Source organism: Pteropus vampyrus, unplaced genomic scaffold (assembly GCF_000151845.1).
Source record: "Pteropus vampyrus isolate Shadow unplaced genomic scaffold, Pvam_2.0 Scaffold19, whole genome shotgun sequence".
Taxonomy (NCBI): Eukaryota; Metazoa; Chordata; class Mammalia; order Chiroptera; family Pteropodidae; genus Pteropus; species Pteropus vampyrus.
In genome coordinates, this window is record NW_011888800.1 from 1,235,164 (window position 1) to 1,250,280 (window position 15,117).

The window sequence follows — 15,117 nt, forward strand, 5'->3', positions numbered from 1 at the left end:
GACTGTCAGGATCAGTTTGCCGGCTCAGCACTTTCTGGAGCCTCACTCGCTCTCCAATGAGGAAGTTGAAAGCAACCGGGAGAACGACAGGCACTGGGGAGGAGCTGTGATGAAGTCCTGGGCTGGGATGGCTGGGGGCAGGCTGACTTTCCTTACGACAAAAAGCCTTTTGTCCTCGGGGATAAATACGGAAGTCCCAGAGGAGCAGCCTCCCCAGTCCGTGTGTAGTAAGGTGCGCAGCCTCTGCTGCTTCTGGGCATAAAGCTCCACGGACTTTTTACAGTTGCCCTGGGCGCACCATCGTGGCACAACCCGGAAGGAGGGCACAGTAAGTGACCTGAAAGAGACCAAGTGTGCTGACTCCGCCGCTGAGGAGTCTGGCTCCCGGGTCCTGTTGCTCTCTGTCCTGTAAGTTAAGAGCCGATGGAGTGGATAAACTGAGCAGGGGAAGGCAACAAAAGTCAGAACTTCCACTGAAGGCGTTGCTGAGAGACATGGAGGACGTTGGTGACTCTCTGAGTGGCAGTGATGTCGCAGAACCGGAAAAATCTGAAGCTGAACTTGAAATGGCTCAGTCGATCCTGAGCAAGTTCTCTATGAAATCCTTGTTTGGGTTTACAAGTAAATTGGAATCTGTGAAGCCTGAAGAGGAAGATGCAGTGCTGAAAGCATTCCGCAGTTTAGTGGTGGATCCCGCACCGCAGCTGGGTGATCCCAGCAATGGCTCGGGTCTGCAGGAGGCAGAGGCTCAGGTCCCACCTGACTTCGGAAAAGATGGAAAAACTGCAAGCGTGGAGACAGAGATGGAGTCAGAAGGGAGTCAGAGAAAAGCAGAGGCAGGGGTTTCTCTCCCTGGTCAAGAGCTTCTCCCACTCACTGCTTTGAGTGTGAGCAGAGACGATGTCATTTTGGTTCGTGGGACCCTTGTAAATACCACCAGTGATTCTGACTCTGAGGATGGTGGCCAGGAGCCAGAAGAAGGAAGTAATGCCAATGGCCTGAAGTCCCCTAGTGTTGTTTTATCTAAGCCATTTGAGGAGCCCAAAGACAAGCCAGGCGAGTGTAGGGAAAATATTGCCACTGGGGAAAAGGGTGATGCAGAGCCCTGTGCCGATGGTCCTCCAGGGACTCCACCTGAGATAGGTAGCAAACCGGAGCTTGGCAGTGGTGGTTTTCAGACAGAGCACAGCCCCAGCCAAGGACCAGCTGGACAAGAAGGTTCCCAAGTTCCACCTGTGGTAACAGACCAGAACTTAAGTGTTGGTGTCACTGAGAATACCTCTTCTAAAAAAGAAGTCCCTGGAGAGAAGTCATTCCAGCTTCCAGCTTTTTTTAGTGGGCTTCGTGTGCTGAAGAAGGGGGCCCCAGCTGAGGGTGGGGAGACCATCACTGAGATTAAACCAAAGGATGGGGACCTGGCTTTGCTCAAATTGACCCAGCCTGTTCAGAAGTCCCTAGCACAGGCAGGGCCACAGACAGTGCCACAGATAGTGCCGCAGGCAGTGAAAACTGGGGAGAAAACAAGTGATCTGAAGGCCACTCCCACTCTCCTGCAGCAGCTCTCGCAGCTACTCAGCATTGACATGCCCAGAGCCGAACTGAAGGCAGAAGACCCTGAGCCACCCAGGGGAGAAGAGATGGGCCACAGTGCTGCCCCGGAGAGCCAGAGCTGCCCTGGAGCAACCCAAACCCAGGGTGGGGAGGTCAAGCCAAAGCCCCCAGAAACTGCCCTGGAGGCCTTTAAAGCCTTATTTATCCGTCCCCCCAAAAAGGGGACCACAGCTGACACCTCTGAGCTGGAAGCTCTCAAGCGTAAGATGAGGCATGAGAAGGAGTCCCTAAGAGCTGTGTTTGAACGGTCCAGGTCAAGGCCAGCGGATGGCCCCTCTGATTCCAAAAGCGTACGTAGAATTGGGTTTTGCATTTTCTTATAAAATATGATGCTGCTATATCTATTTTGAGGTGTCCTGTCAAAGTGAATCCCAGTCACCCTGTTGTTTGTGACTGTCTCTTAGGTCGAAGACGATTATATGAAATTGTCCTTGTAAGGAGTATGGAGTTGGACAGAAGAGTTTTCTTCCTTATATTCTTCTGGATTGTTAAAAGAGGGTTATATGTAAAGATGGGCTGGTAGGAAAGGGAACCTGTCAGTCTGAGTTTGAATGTTAATAGTAAATGTTCCTATAAAAATTAAACAGCATGAAGATGCAATGCAGTATGGAAACATAGTCCAGATTTCCTCACCACTTAATTATATACTTCTGCGAAAACTATTTCTTCTTTATAAGTATGCCATTTGGCAGAATACATATTTGCAATGTGATTGAAATATTTCATGTTGGATATAAGGCATCTTGATTAAACACTGGATGGATAATGAGATCTGGGTTTTGATTCTAACTGCCATTTACTGTCTGGGTGGCCTTGATCATCTCTGAGCCTCAATCTCTTCATGAGGAAAAAAATAATAATAACTGTCATTTTACATGATGGTTGTGAAGATTAAATGAAGTTAGCACATGGCAACTATCTAATTAATGAAAACTGTTATTCGAAGGAAATTTGGTAATTTATAAAGACCTGCAAGCATCTGTCCAGGAGATTTTAAAGGTTCACAAAGAAAAAAATAGAATTTCTTGGTCAGTATCAACTCAGAACTCAATCATTCCCTGTTATATTTGATCAGTTAAAATGTTACAAATTAAAAAATCTTTAGAAAAATTATTTCAAGTTACAGTTAAAAACTACACATGATGTAACATCCTCGTAGTATTAAAAAATCAACTCACAAAAATAGCTTGAACATGAAGGCCATCTCATTATTATTATTTTTTTAATAGGAAAGAAAAAGAATTGAAATTAGCAATGTAAAGTGCCTAGAGAAGTATATCTAGGCCTACAGCTATTGTTCATGGAAAATGCAAAAGTAGTCATTATATTGTAAATAACCCTGGAGTTGTTTGGGATACACTTGTAAACATTCCTATAAATGTACCTGATTGTAGTGCATTTGTATCTATATCTTTAGCTCAAAGTTTATTTGTAATTTTTTTTAATAGTTACACGGTAAAAATCATCTGTCAAGGGTTGTGTAATACTTGACCTTGCCTTTTTTTAAAGTGCACTTGACATACATTATGTTAGTTACAACGTGATTTGTATGTATTGCAAAATAATTACCACAATAAATCTATTTATCCTCTGTCCCCATACAAAGTTACAAATTATTTTTTCTTGTGATGAGAACTTTTAAAATTTACTTTCTTAGCAGCTTTCAAATTTGTAATACAGTATTACTGACTATGGTTACCACGCTGTACATTAGTCACATTCCAGTGTCCTTGGCTTGATATTTTAATTTTCACTCCTACTAATCACTTTATATTTCTGGGAAAGGATAACACCATAGTGAGATGTTTCAGTTACAGCCAACGAGGGCAATGTGAAACTGGCCATTAATATTAATTTTAGAGTTAGAGTTAGCATGCTTGTTTTCAGGGAATAACTGGCTCTGGCACATTTCATTTAACTTATCTTTTTCTTTGCCCACTTTTTAAATAGCCTGACCACAGCCCCACTGAGCAGGACGATAGGACTCCTGGCAGACTCCAAGCTGTCTGGCCACCCCCAAAGACAAAGGACACAGAAGAAAAAGTGGGATTGAAGTACACTGAGGCAGGTAATGTGAAAACAAGCCAGGTACCCAGTAATGAACTTCTTGCTGCAATGGCTTTTAGTTCAAATTCAATAGACTCAGAATTTTGAGTTTTTTGTTTCATTATAAACTGTAATGCTGAAAGGTTTTCTTTTTGGTTGTGCTTTTAAAGTGAACCTTTGCACACTTATCATTAACGGATATCTTAGAGATGAAAGGTGAATGCACTGGAATGAATGAAGCGGGGGCACATGTATAAAGTAGGAGACCCTTTGGGGAACTAATGGGGAAGGTAGATTACAGATTCCTCGGGAAGCAGGTGGTTGGCCCTCATATAATGTTGTGTGAGCTGGCAGGGTTACTGGAAGAGGTGGAGCGTGATTCTCCAGAGCCGTAACCTGATTTGTTGTTTGAGTAATGCTTTTGAGCTACAGGAGCCTTGTGCAGAGTGAATGTACAGATACCATATCAGTTACTCTTTTACTTTTGTTAGACAAAGCTTTATTTAATGCATGACCATTTTTAAAGCAATCTAACCCTCTGGGAACCTTCCCAGGGACTTGGCTTGAATATATTTAAATGGAATGGAAATCTAGATATTTTTACTCTTTAAGTGAAAGGTTCATATAAAATTCTTTTTAAATGAAGAATGAGAGGATAGTATATCTTAATTGTTTATGTGTGTCTATATATGTCTCTAATGAAACCTCTATCATCTTTCTGATATTTAAAGATTACCTGTACAGACTTATATATTGCTGGTTGTCTTAGGTATGTGGATATTATTAAGATCAGTCTATCTGGTCATAGAAAAATATTTCTTTTAGTTCCTATTCATTGATAGACAGAAGTGGATCAAAGTTTGGATGGTTTAGTAATGGGTGGGTTTTCTGCAGTGTCATAAAATTACTTCAGTGATTGAGAACACAGATGAATCTCGAGTTGGCAGATGAATCTCATTCTATCTCCTGATTGCTTTTAGCCTCCATTTGTACAACTGCAAACTTTTGGCTACCCTAAGATGTCAAATACTTCATAGCATTTTTTTTTTTCTGCAGTGCTCAACTTACAGAATGAAAACTATCATAACCTTAGTGAAAATATCTATAGCTGTTTTAGTCTTCGTGCCTACGTTAGATTTTCCAAGATTAGGATGCTTGCGACTGCAATATTGAACCACCTACCAAGTTATTTTTCTCGTGATCTGACCCCGTTTGAACAATTGAAAGTTCTGGTTTGCTTTTAACACAAAACCAGAATCCTGTTTGAGCTCTTATTCCTAGTTTGTATTGATGATCTTAGTCTCGTCCTACCAGTGTATCATGACCATCTTCCTTGTAATGAGCACTCGCTGAGTAGAGAAGGAAATAAATGTCAAAAATTGTTTTTCAGTTCTTCAGGTAATATTTGGAGGGTGTTTATAGTTCTACAGAGATTCTTTAGTCTTCACTTTCCAGAAGCACAGAGGAGCACAGTAATTTGCCTTATCAGTAGCTTTCCCAGTCTTTTATTTATATATATGTATACATACATATAAATGTCAACATATATATATATACATGTATATATAAATTAAATATATATTCAGAAATCTTTAAGATCTTGGATGGGATGGGGAAAAGGAGGAGGAAGGGGTGAGTGAATAATGATAGCTCTTTGGAGTGGGCTCTGACAGCACAATGACAGTGTGTGACAGAGACGGGGCTGTTGTCTGGAGAAGCCATCTGTGTCCCCAGCCAGTTCCCACTGGTGGTGGTACTTTGGCTTATTTACAGTGCCTCTAGGTCTGCTGCTCAGTGTCTTGGGATCTCTATCGTACTCATTACTATGCAGATACACTTTGAGGGGTATCAAAGAAGAATAAGATATCTCATGCCTTCAGGGAACATTTTTTTACCCATTACTCAATACCAGTATATTGCAGACTTGCCATTTATTGCCAATCTTGAGGAAGTTAACACTTTCCTTGTTATCGTCTTAAGCTTTGCCATTGAGAAAACTGGAGTCTTATAAGCATTTCGTTTATAACTATGCATTCCCTTAGGGAAACATACAAAATTTGTTTCTCTGTCAGAAGCACAGAGACAGAAAAATTAGATCCAAAATATTTTAAGGTCTTGAGAGTCTTATGTCTTTTACATCTTCAGTGCTTTTCTTTTTCTTAGCGTGTATTAGCATTCATATTTCAAGCATGCAATTGCAGTTCTGTGCTGTTGACATCTAAGTCCAGTTCTTGGCAGAGATGGAAAAGAGTGATGTTTTTCATCATGAGTCTCACACTGTCCTTATGCTGCCCTCGGCCACTTCTTGGATTTGCCATGACTTGCCACTGCTTAGATTTCCCTCTATTCAGAGTTTATCATTCAATGATCTTTTTTTCTGAGAGCTTAAGATGTCACCTAATACTGTAAACTCACTTTTGTTCAAAGATAGAAAGAAAGAGCTGATATCAGAGAAGCTGTCCCCTTAAACTGTTGCTTCTTGAATCCTCTTAGCCATATGAGGGTAGTTAGCCAACTGCCAAGGATGCTCTCTCCTGCCATTTCCAAAACCATCAGTGTCTTTGTAGCTGCTGTCACTGTGACTACTCCCTTGGCAGCTCAAGCCTTTGGCATCCACAGGAACCTTGGATGCCATTCTGATGATACTGTGCCCACCATCAAGGGCCGTTTTGCTGCCAGTCTGTGAGCTCTTAGAGCCTTGGTGATGTGCCAGTTGAAAGAAGCACCAGAACCTGCTAGAGCTGTCACTCTAGGGACTGCCACAGGTGCAGGAGTTCACCTCCACTACTCAGGGAGGGCCTGAATTACTCTGCTCAAATGAGAGAATTGCTTTCTCCCATCTCTTACGCTGTGCTTTCTTACATGATCATCAGTGCAGTTCTGCCATGGGTTTGGAATGCCTCACAGCACTTTTAAGTGAAGAGAATTTTTTCCTCTTTTACTTGGAATTAGGCTAGGGACAATCTGAGTGACAGACCCCATGTTCTCAGAATTGTCTTTTCTCCTATGAGTACAAGAGCTGGCTAGTGAAACAAGCTTATGGGATTTAAGAAGTTTTTTAGTGGACCATTTACATCCTTAAATGGTTAATCAATGGTTAATCATGGTGAGTCGGTGCCACTTTTCTGTGGGGCAGACCAGAAATATCTGAATGCAGTAAATTTGATTAGCTCATAAAGCTCAGGACTAAGTAAAATCCAGTCACAACAAAGTAAAAAGGTGTTCTGTGATACAGTACAAAGGGAAACTGAGAGGAAAATGTCTGCCTTTAAATTCGTGGCAAAAGCAGTTTGTCTCATGAGAAACAGATAACCAATGTTACGTTCCTCTCCAGTACACTGTCCTGTATGTGGTGAGGTTATGTAAGGGTTAGTAACTTGCTCAAAGCCTTAAAAAAAGAAAAAAGAAAACACAAAAAACTAGAAAGCATAAGGATGTTTTAGATATCATAGAATCATTGAATCATGGAGTTAACAGAGCTAAATTTTTTTTATCTCAAACTTGAATGAAAATGTTTTTCTAAACCCCATGAGGTCACTTTTTTTCCCTTGAAGTGTAAATGCACTTAGCCCTGTTTTCTCTTAATTGTGTGATCAAGCAGAGTCCTGTTAGGAATCAGGTGACACACTCAAATTGGGTGATTTGATTGAGAGTTTATTAGAGACTGTTTACAAAGGTGTGGGCAGGGTTTAGGAAAAGCAATAAGAGACGGAGCAGTCCTCAGAGTGGGGATGGTAATAGTAACAAGTTTTTACAGCCCTATACCTGAAGGTGGAGAAAGGGGCCAAGAAACTGCTGGGAAACTCAGAACTTCAGAGGGAGGCCGAGTGTGGAGAAGGCTGCCCAGCAGGAGCCCAGCAGGAGTAGGGCTTTCAGAGGAGGGCTGCAGGGACCTGTGGGGAGGGAGCAGGGGAATAAACACCCTGACCCTCTTCGCCTGCTCTCTGGTCTTTTGCCATCGTCTCATTGGCCAAACCCGAAAAGTCAGAGGGCTGGAAGCCACTTTATGCCATCCCTTTAGGTTAGGCCATGGGGGCCAGAATAGGGTTCAGAAGCTGAGACAGTGGATCTGGAGAGGCAAATGGAAGATAGCCAGCACAGGTACACTCTCAATACACTCCAGGTAAAAAAAAAAAAAAAAAGAAGGTTCTAACGCCTCTCAGCCTACATGGAGGAGGACTGGCGCACACTCACCATATCACGCCTGACCACACGGGGTTCTATACAGTTTCATGAAGAAAAACTCCTGTTTTTTATCATCCTGTGGAAGGGCTGTGTTTTCTACTCCAATCAGTTCATAGAAAATATAATGGTCATCATTCAGAGCCTTGCTCTGTGGACACCCACTTCTCCTTAATGTAGATGCTTTGTTTGCGGATCTCAGAAAATCTTCCATAAGTTTTAAATGTTTCCCTATATTGCAAAATAAAATAATAAATTTGGAAATATCCAGAAATATCACAAAGCCAAAGAAACTTTCTGTAATGCTGTCCTATAGAGAAACCATTGCCAACATTTTGAGTTATGATAGGCCTATGTGAATTTAAGACTTAAAAATTTTTTTAGCATACTTATCTGGCTGCTTTTCTCACTTGAAGACTTGACTCTACGTTTAAATGACTTGCTACATTTTCACAATGATTCTATTTATGGAAATTTATTTCCAGTTAGTATAAGTAACATAGTAATGGAAATAATAATGCTATAAATATTTTTGTTAAATTTTTATCTTTAATTATATTAGAGTAAATCCTTTGTAGAATTTCTAGGTTTTCGATGCATATTAATAAATTGCCAAAGTTTTTTACACTGAATGTCTTTAGATGAAAATTAATAATTTTAAAACACTGAAAATATTTTTTTCTCTTTATCGCTTACTTTTAATTTTACTAATAATTTCTGGGGTATATAAGCTTTAAATATTTATGTAATCAAGTCTGTCATTTTATTATAGAACTGTTCTTGTGGCTTAGGAAGACCTCTCGTATTCAAAGATCATATATTTTTAAATTTCTTAACTGATTTCTTTCTACCTCTTTCTTTTCTTCTATTTCACATCAAAAATTAATTTCGGTGTATAGCCTGAGATAAGTCTAAGAGAACTTTATTTCCTAAGTTGCTGATTTTACATCAGGCTTCTAGAGTAATTATTCCTCCCTGTGCTATGTTTGGGACCGTTTTGGGCTTTCTGTTCTCTTTGATGAATTTGGATTTTGTACTAGCATCTTAATTATTGTAGCATAATAATGCATCTCAGAGAGTCTGTTCAAGTTCTCATGCGTATTTTTTTAAAATGTTTTTGGCTTTCCTCTTATTTATCTTTGCAGAAAATCATAGTTTATTTGGTTAAGCTTCAGAAGGATCCTTTTGGGATATTTATTGGAATTGCATGAATTTATAAATTAATGCGAGAGTGGAAATGAAAATTGAGATCTTTAAAATGCTTAGCATTTCCACTGAGGAATATAGCTTGTAAAACTATTTAAATTATCTTTTATGATTTTCAATGAACTAAATATATATATGTACATATATGTAGGTAGATATATATGTATATATATATGTTGTACTTTTTTCTAAATATATTTCCAGGCATATTATTTTTAAAAAATAAATGCATGATATGAATTTGTGTCTGATGATTTATTTTTCCTAAAATAGTCAAATGCATTCCTAAGAATCTGGTGACTCAAGCAAACTAACTCATCTGTCAATTTTCCCCCTGAGGCCAGGGCTGGACTGAACACAGGACATGTGTTCAGATGGACAAACTCATCTCAATTAAAATTAAAACAGAGGATCCCTTTCCTCTCTTTTACTCTGGTGTGTGATTCTTAATATTCTGCAACTCCTTTAAAAATCTAATAGAAAGCTATGGAAGAAGACACTGCAGTAAATTTTGCATATATTTCAGACCCTCCACCCCCTAAAAAAGTCAATGGTCATGAGATTAAAATGGTACCATTTGGGAAACCGATAGTGACTTAGTTGCCCCAGGAATGAGGGAGAATGAAGTCCATAGAAGAACATTCATGTTTTCTGAAACAAAATGAACTGTGCATATTTGGTTTCTCTTCCATCGTACATCTGGAGAAGCCCTTCTCTACGCTGGCTGTACCTCAGAGCTGGCCTGGAGCCAGTGACTGCCCTGCTGAGAGTGAGCACCATGGGAAAGTGGACCTAGCAAGGGGCATCATGGTCATTTGAGTGAGCAAGCTGTTAATGCATGTGGCATCTCTTGAGGTTTACTCACACAATCCAGAACCCTGGAGTAGCTCAGGAATGTCCCTATTTAGAGTAATTTTAGATCAGATAGAGAAATAATCCATCCCTCAGCTTAGTAGACATCCGCCTACTTTCTGGTTTGTTTCTAATTTGGGTTCCCTTGGTTATAAAGCGATAGAGCTGTTGGCCACTCTTCCTGATGAGTCAGACATCCTTAACTCACCAGCCAGGGAGAGCTATAAATATTTTGGAATATTTTATTGGCCTACTGTATTTTTTAAAATTTCTCCATTCATGGCTAACAGGCTGTATTAGCCATGAATGGATTTTCCTTTAATGTCATGTGTCTAGACAGATTATCCCAAGTGTCTCTTTCCTTGGTCTAGGCAACAAGTTTGTGCATTGTATGTTTCATAGGTCCTTGTGATATGTTACCATCACTTGTACTGAGCGATGGTGGTAGCCCATGAACTGAAAGCTATACAGACTAAAGACTAGGAAAGCCTTGCATTTTGTGGCTGTAGAAAGAGGGTATACTTGAAAGCTAGTGGTGAAGTGGATGTGCTAGGCTTCTATTTACTGTATAGCTGGGAGCTGTGGGGAGGAGATTGACTTCCCTATCACAAATGGGAGCTAAAGCTTGATATTAAGCAGAGGGAATCCCAAAATGTAAACTAGCGACTCAGGAATCATATGTTGTATTCAAGGAAATGTTAGTAAAGGTCTTTGGCTCAGGGGAGTAGAAGCAAGAAACTAATACAGTAAAATTCTAGATTCTATAATTTACAAAAAATTTAGAACTGAAAACATCTTAGAAATCATTTAGTTCACCTTATTCATTTTATAGATGAGAGCCAGAGAGGTTATTACTTATTGAAAGATACACATAATTAACAAAAGAAATTACGATTTGAAGAGAAGTGCATTATAACTCAGAAGGATTAGAAAATGATAGATTTTTTTCCTGCCAATACAATAGCATTTAAAGACCATGCAACAAACAAACAAACAAACAACCACCAGGGACAGGAATATTTAAAATCATGCTGGTTATAAAAAAAAAAAAATTATGGTATCTGAATGAGTCAATCTGAATAATAAAGACGAGCATATGAGTCTATACTGGTTCCCCACACATCCTCAGAGACTGAGTAGGTCATTTCATGCTGCTTTTTGGCTCATAAAAATAAAAAGGGGAGATTTAATGGTATTAAATGCTATTGAGGCTCACTTAAGCAATTTAAAGCAAATAAAAATGCTTTTCGTTTGTGGATTCTTGTGAAGTTCAGGTGGGGCCCAGTTAAAATTTGTTGAGCCACAGTTTCTGTACGAAAATGCTTGGTGTACGCGTGTTTGATTTTATTTTAATGGTTGCATATTTTGCTAGTTTTATTGTGTCTTAGGGAAAATAAAACAAGCACTTAGATCCACTTGAGGCCTCTTTTGGGGAGATGAGAATGAAGTTTGATAGGCCATATCCTATGCCACATCTTTACAAATACCTCCTTTCAATATTTTTCTTCTTTCTTAAAATGTCTGTCCAGGTGGCCCCATTTTTCTTTTCTCCCTCAAATCTTCATCTATTGCCAACTACCAAGTGTGGTTTCTCTGAATCCTTCACCAAGCAGCTTCTCTACCTTTCCATCTCCAGCATCCTCCCTTGCTATCCCCCACCATGGCTTTTCCTTTGCAGCTCCATTTACATGTAGGCACAGCTCAGAGATGTTGCGGGTTTGGTTCCAGACCATGGCAACAAAGTGAGTCATCACAATCTTTTTGCTGATGGAGAGTTTGCCTTTAGTTTGTAAAGAACACAACATCTGTGAAGTGCGAGACAGCTAAGTACAATAAAACGAGGCATGCCTGGAGTTCCTTTCTCTCTCTCCCTTTAGTGTGCTCATTGCCATCAGTTAGCTCAGCAAAGAAAAGGGTGGTCACTCCTTCAGATCCCTTCTCGGTAGAGAACAGCTGGGGAATTGTACGTTTTTTCCTCTTCTGTGAGAAGAATGAATTGCTATATTTCTGAGAAATAACTAAACACAAAGTTTCAATATCTAAACTCTTGACCACCCTCCCACCCACCAACCCCTCACCCCGGATAAAGGGAGGCACTAGATGAAGGATTGAGAACAGAAGATGAAAAAGGTAGAAAACTGTCTTGGAAGGAAAGAAAAATTCAGTCAAGGAAATCTCAAGGACATAAGTTTGGAATGACTTTTACTGCAGACCTTTACTGGGTTTGAGCATCAAATAGACTTGAGTGTGAAGCTTGGCTCTGTCGTGTACCAGCTGTGACCTGAGTCAGTATCCTCATCCATAAACATGAGAACAACGATAATTTTAAATATTGTAAAGATAAAATGAGATAATACATGAAGTTAAATGGCATCACAATTGGCTTTTTTAAACCCATTTTTATTGAAGTGTAACATACATAGGAAATATTGCTCATCGTACGGGTATGTAGATACTCATGTAACCACCATGCAAATCAAGAAATATTACATTACCTACACCCCGGAAGCACCCATTTTATCTTTTTCCATTCACTACAGTTTCCTTTTTTCCTCAGAAGTAGCCAGCGTCTTGACTAACACCATAGATTAGTTTCATTTGCTTTTGACCTTAATATAAACTGACTCATTTTGTGTCTGGCTTCTTTGCATCAAAATACACTTGTAAGACCCAAACAGGTTGCAGGTACCTGTAGCCCATTTATTTTCATTGCCCTGTGTTATTCCATTGTATGAATATATCATAGTTTATTTATCCATTCTAATGATGATGGACCTGGGTGTTGTCCCCATTTTGGGGCTGTTATGGATATGTTGCTGTGAACATCCTTGCACACGTACGTGACTTTTGCTACACATGGGAGCACATTTCTCTTGGGTATATACTTGAAAGTAGATTAGCTGGTCATAGAATATGTTTGTATTCAATGTGAGTAGATGATCCAAAACAGTTTTCCAAAGTGAAGTATCTATTTATACTCCCATTACATGCATCACAGTTCCAGTTGCTCTGCGTCTTTGCCGACATGTGGCGTGCGTGGTCCTTCTGATTCCAGCAGTCTGGTTTTAATGGTGTTTCCCTCATCAAGCCCTTTTTTATGTGTCTGTTAGCCTTTGGATACCCTCTTTTGTGAAGTGCCTGTTCAAGTCACTATCCAATTTTAATGTTTTTCTTTTTTTTAATTTTGTAGAGAAGTTCTTTTTATATGCTGGATATGAGCCTTTTGGTTAATTGTGTTGGAAGTATTTTCTCCCACTCTGTGGGCTCTCTTCACTCTGTTAATGTTGCCTTTTAATGAATAAAATTTCCAGTTTTACTATAATCATTCTTGACCTATGCTTAGGGCATTTTGAGCCTTCTTAAAGTAATCTTTCCCTAACTTGGTCATGAAAATATTATCTTAAATTATCTTAAAAAGTCATTGGTGCTCTTCATGTGTCATTTAGACCTACAATATACTGGCATTGATTTTTGTATATAAGATGAGGTGAGGTCAAGTTTGTTTTTACCATATCCAAATTACCTAGAATAACTTTCTGAAAAACTCACCTCTTCCCTCTGGACTTCATTGTGTTCCACTGTTCTTTAGGCTTATCTAACCTTGTAACAGTTTAACACTGTATTAATGACTATAACTCTATAATAAGTCACGATCTACTAGTGTGTGTCCTCTTACCTTGGTTATTCTCAGCTCTTTGTATTTCCACATTCATTTTAGAATGACTTTTTATCAATTTTGATATCATGAGTTTTATTGCTTTGACATCTTTATAATACTTTTTAAATTACATGAACATCATATATCTTTCCATAAATAAAATACTTATTTGAATAGTTTGCTCTAATTTTTCTATGTTTTATAGTTTTCTTTTTAGAGGTTTTACACTGTTTCAATTAAATTTAAAATTTGTTCTAAGTATTGTAAAATTTTTGATGCGATTGTGCATGTTTTCAAAATTTTTATTTTCTGACATTTTTGTTATAGGTAGAATTAATCAGTACTTCTCTGTCTCTCTGTCTCTGTCTCTCATTTTGACCTTGTATTCAACTTTAAATCTTGCAAACTACCACACAGCCTTTTTTTTTTTTTTTTGAAAAAATGAGATCTTTCCATGTCAGTACAACAAGGCATTCTCATTTTATTTCATATTTTTTAATGGCTGTGTAGTAGTCAATAAAATAGTAAATGTAATTTGTTGAATTATTCCTTTACTGATGAATATTTTAGTCATTTATAATATTTCACTCTTATAACAATACTTTAATGCAATTCTTGTACATCTTTTTTATGCATACCTTTGTGCAGTACTTTGATAGAATAGAAGCAGAATTGCCCATTTTAACCACTGGTAAGTACTGTATAACTGCTCTCTCAAAATATTGAACCAATTAATACTAAAATAAAATGAGATGTCTGTTATTCACACTTCACTAATATTCATTTAATTTATTCCAGTCTAATGGTTAAAATTTGCATACTACTATTTTTAATTTTTATTTCTCTGATACTAGCAAGGTTGGATATCTGTTCATTTTTATCTTGTTTTTTGACTTGCTTGTTGGTGTTCTTTGCCCTTTTGTCATTAGTCTTTAATCTGAATTGATTCGAAGGGCCTTTTCAATTATTAAGGAAATTAGTCCTTTGACTCTCATATATAATGCAGTCTTAGTCTCCAGCTTGCCACATCTTTTACCTCCTACTATCTTTCATTACGTGGAAATTGTATGTTTTGTGTAGTCACGTCTTTTCTGGATTTGATGTTGGTCTTAGGGAAGTCCTCCCGGACCTAAACTTTAACATAACAATGTGTATATTTTCACTAAAACACACACGTATATGTTTAGATTTTTTTTTTCAATCTAGAATCTGTTTTGGTGTGTGGTAGTGATAATGATGTGCTAAAGGTGGCAATGTGCTGTAATGATTAGGAAGCTTGGCCTATGGAATCTAATGTGAAAGAGTAAAATTTTAGGCTTCAGCTGTTCCTGAAGCAAGTTACTGGGCAAGCTAATTGCCTATTTATGCGTTGGGTTCCTTATTTTTTTTAAAAAGTAGTGTTTAGTATTCAATAAAATAATGCATTTAAAGACTTTGGTACAGTGCCTTGCACACTGTGAAGCCAAAATAATGTAAGCTGCTGTTAGTTTGTTTTCCCCAGATAACTACTTGCCCCAACAGTCTTTAATAGATAGATCATTCTTGCTCTGCAGATATGGAGT

At 38.5% G+C, this 15,117-nt stretch overlaps 1 protein-coding gene across 1 annotated transcript in view; it reads left to right on the plus strand.

The window, feature by feature from the left end:
* The first annotated feature begins 66 nt into the window (after positions 1–66).
* The window catches only part of LOC105288774 (formin-1-like), a 230,833-nt gene continuing 215,782 nt past the window's right edge, over positions 67–15,117 (plus strand). Inside the window, exons 1-2 of the mRNA XM_011355145.2 lie at positions 67–1,901; positions 3,562–3,679. Of these exons, the coding sequence (XP_011353447.1) occupies positions 495–1,901; positions 3,562–3,679 (1,525 nt within the window). The 5' untranslated portion in view covers positions 67–494. The remainder of the gene's footprint in view (positions 1,902–3,561; positions 3,680–15,117) is intronic.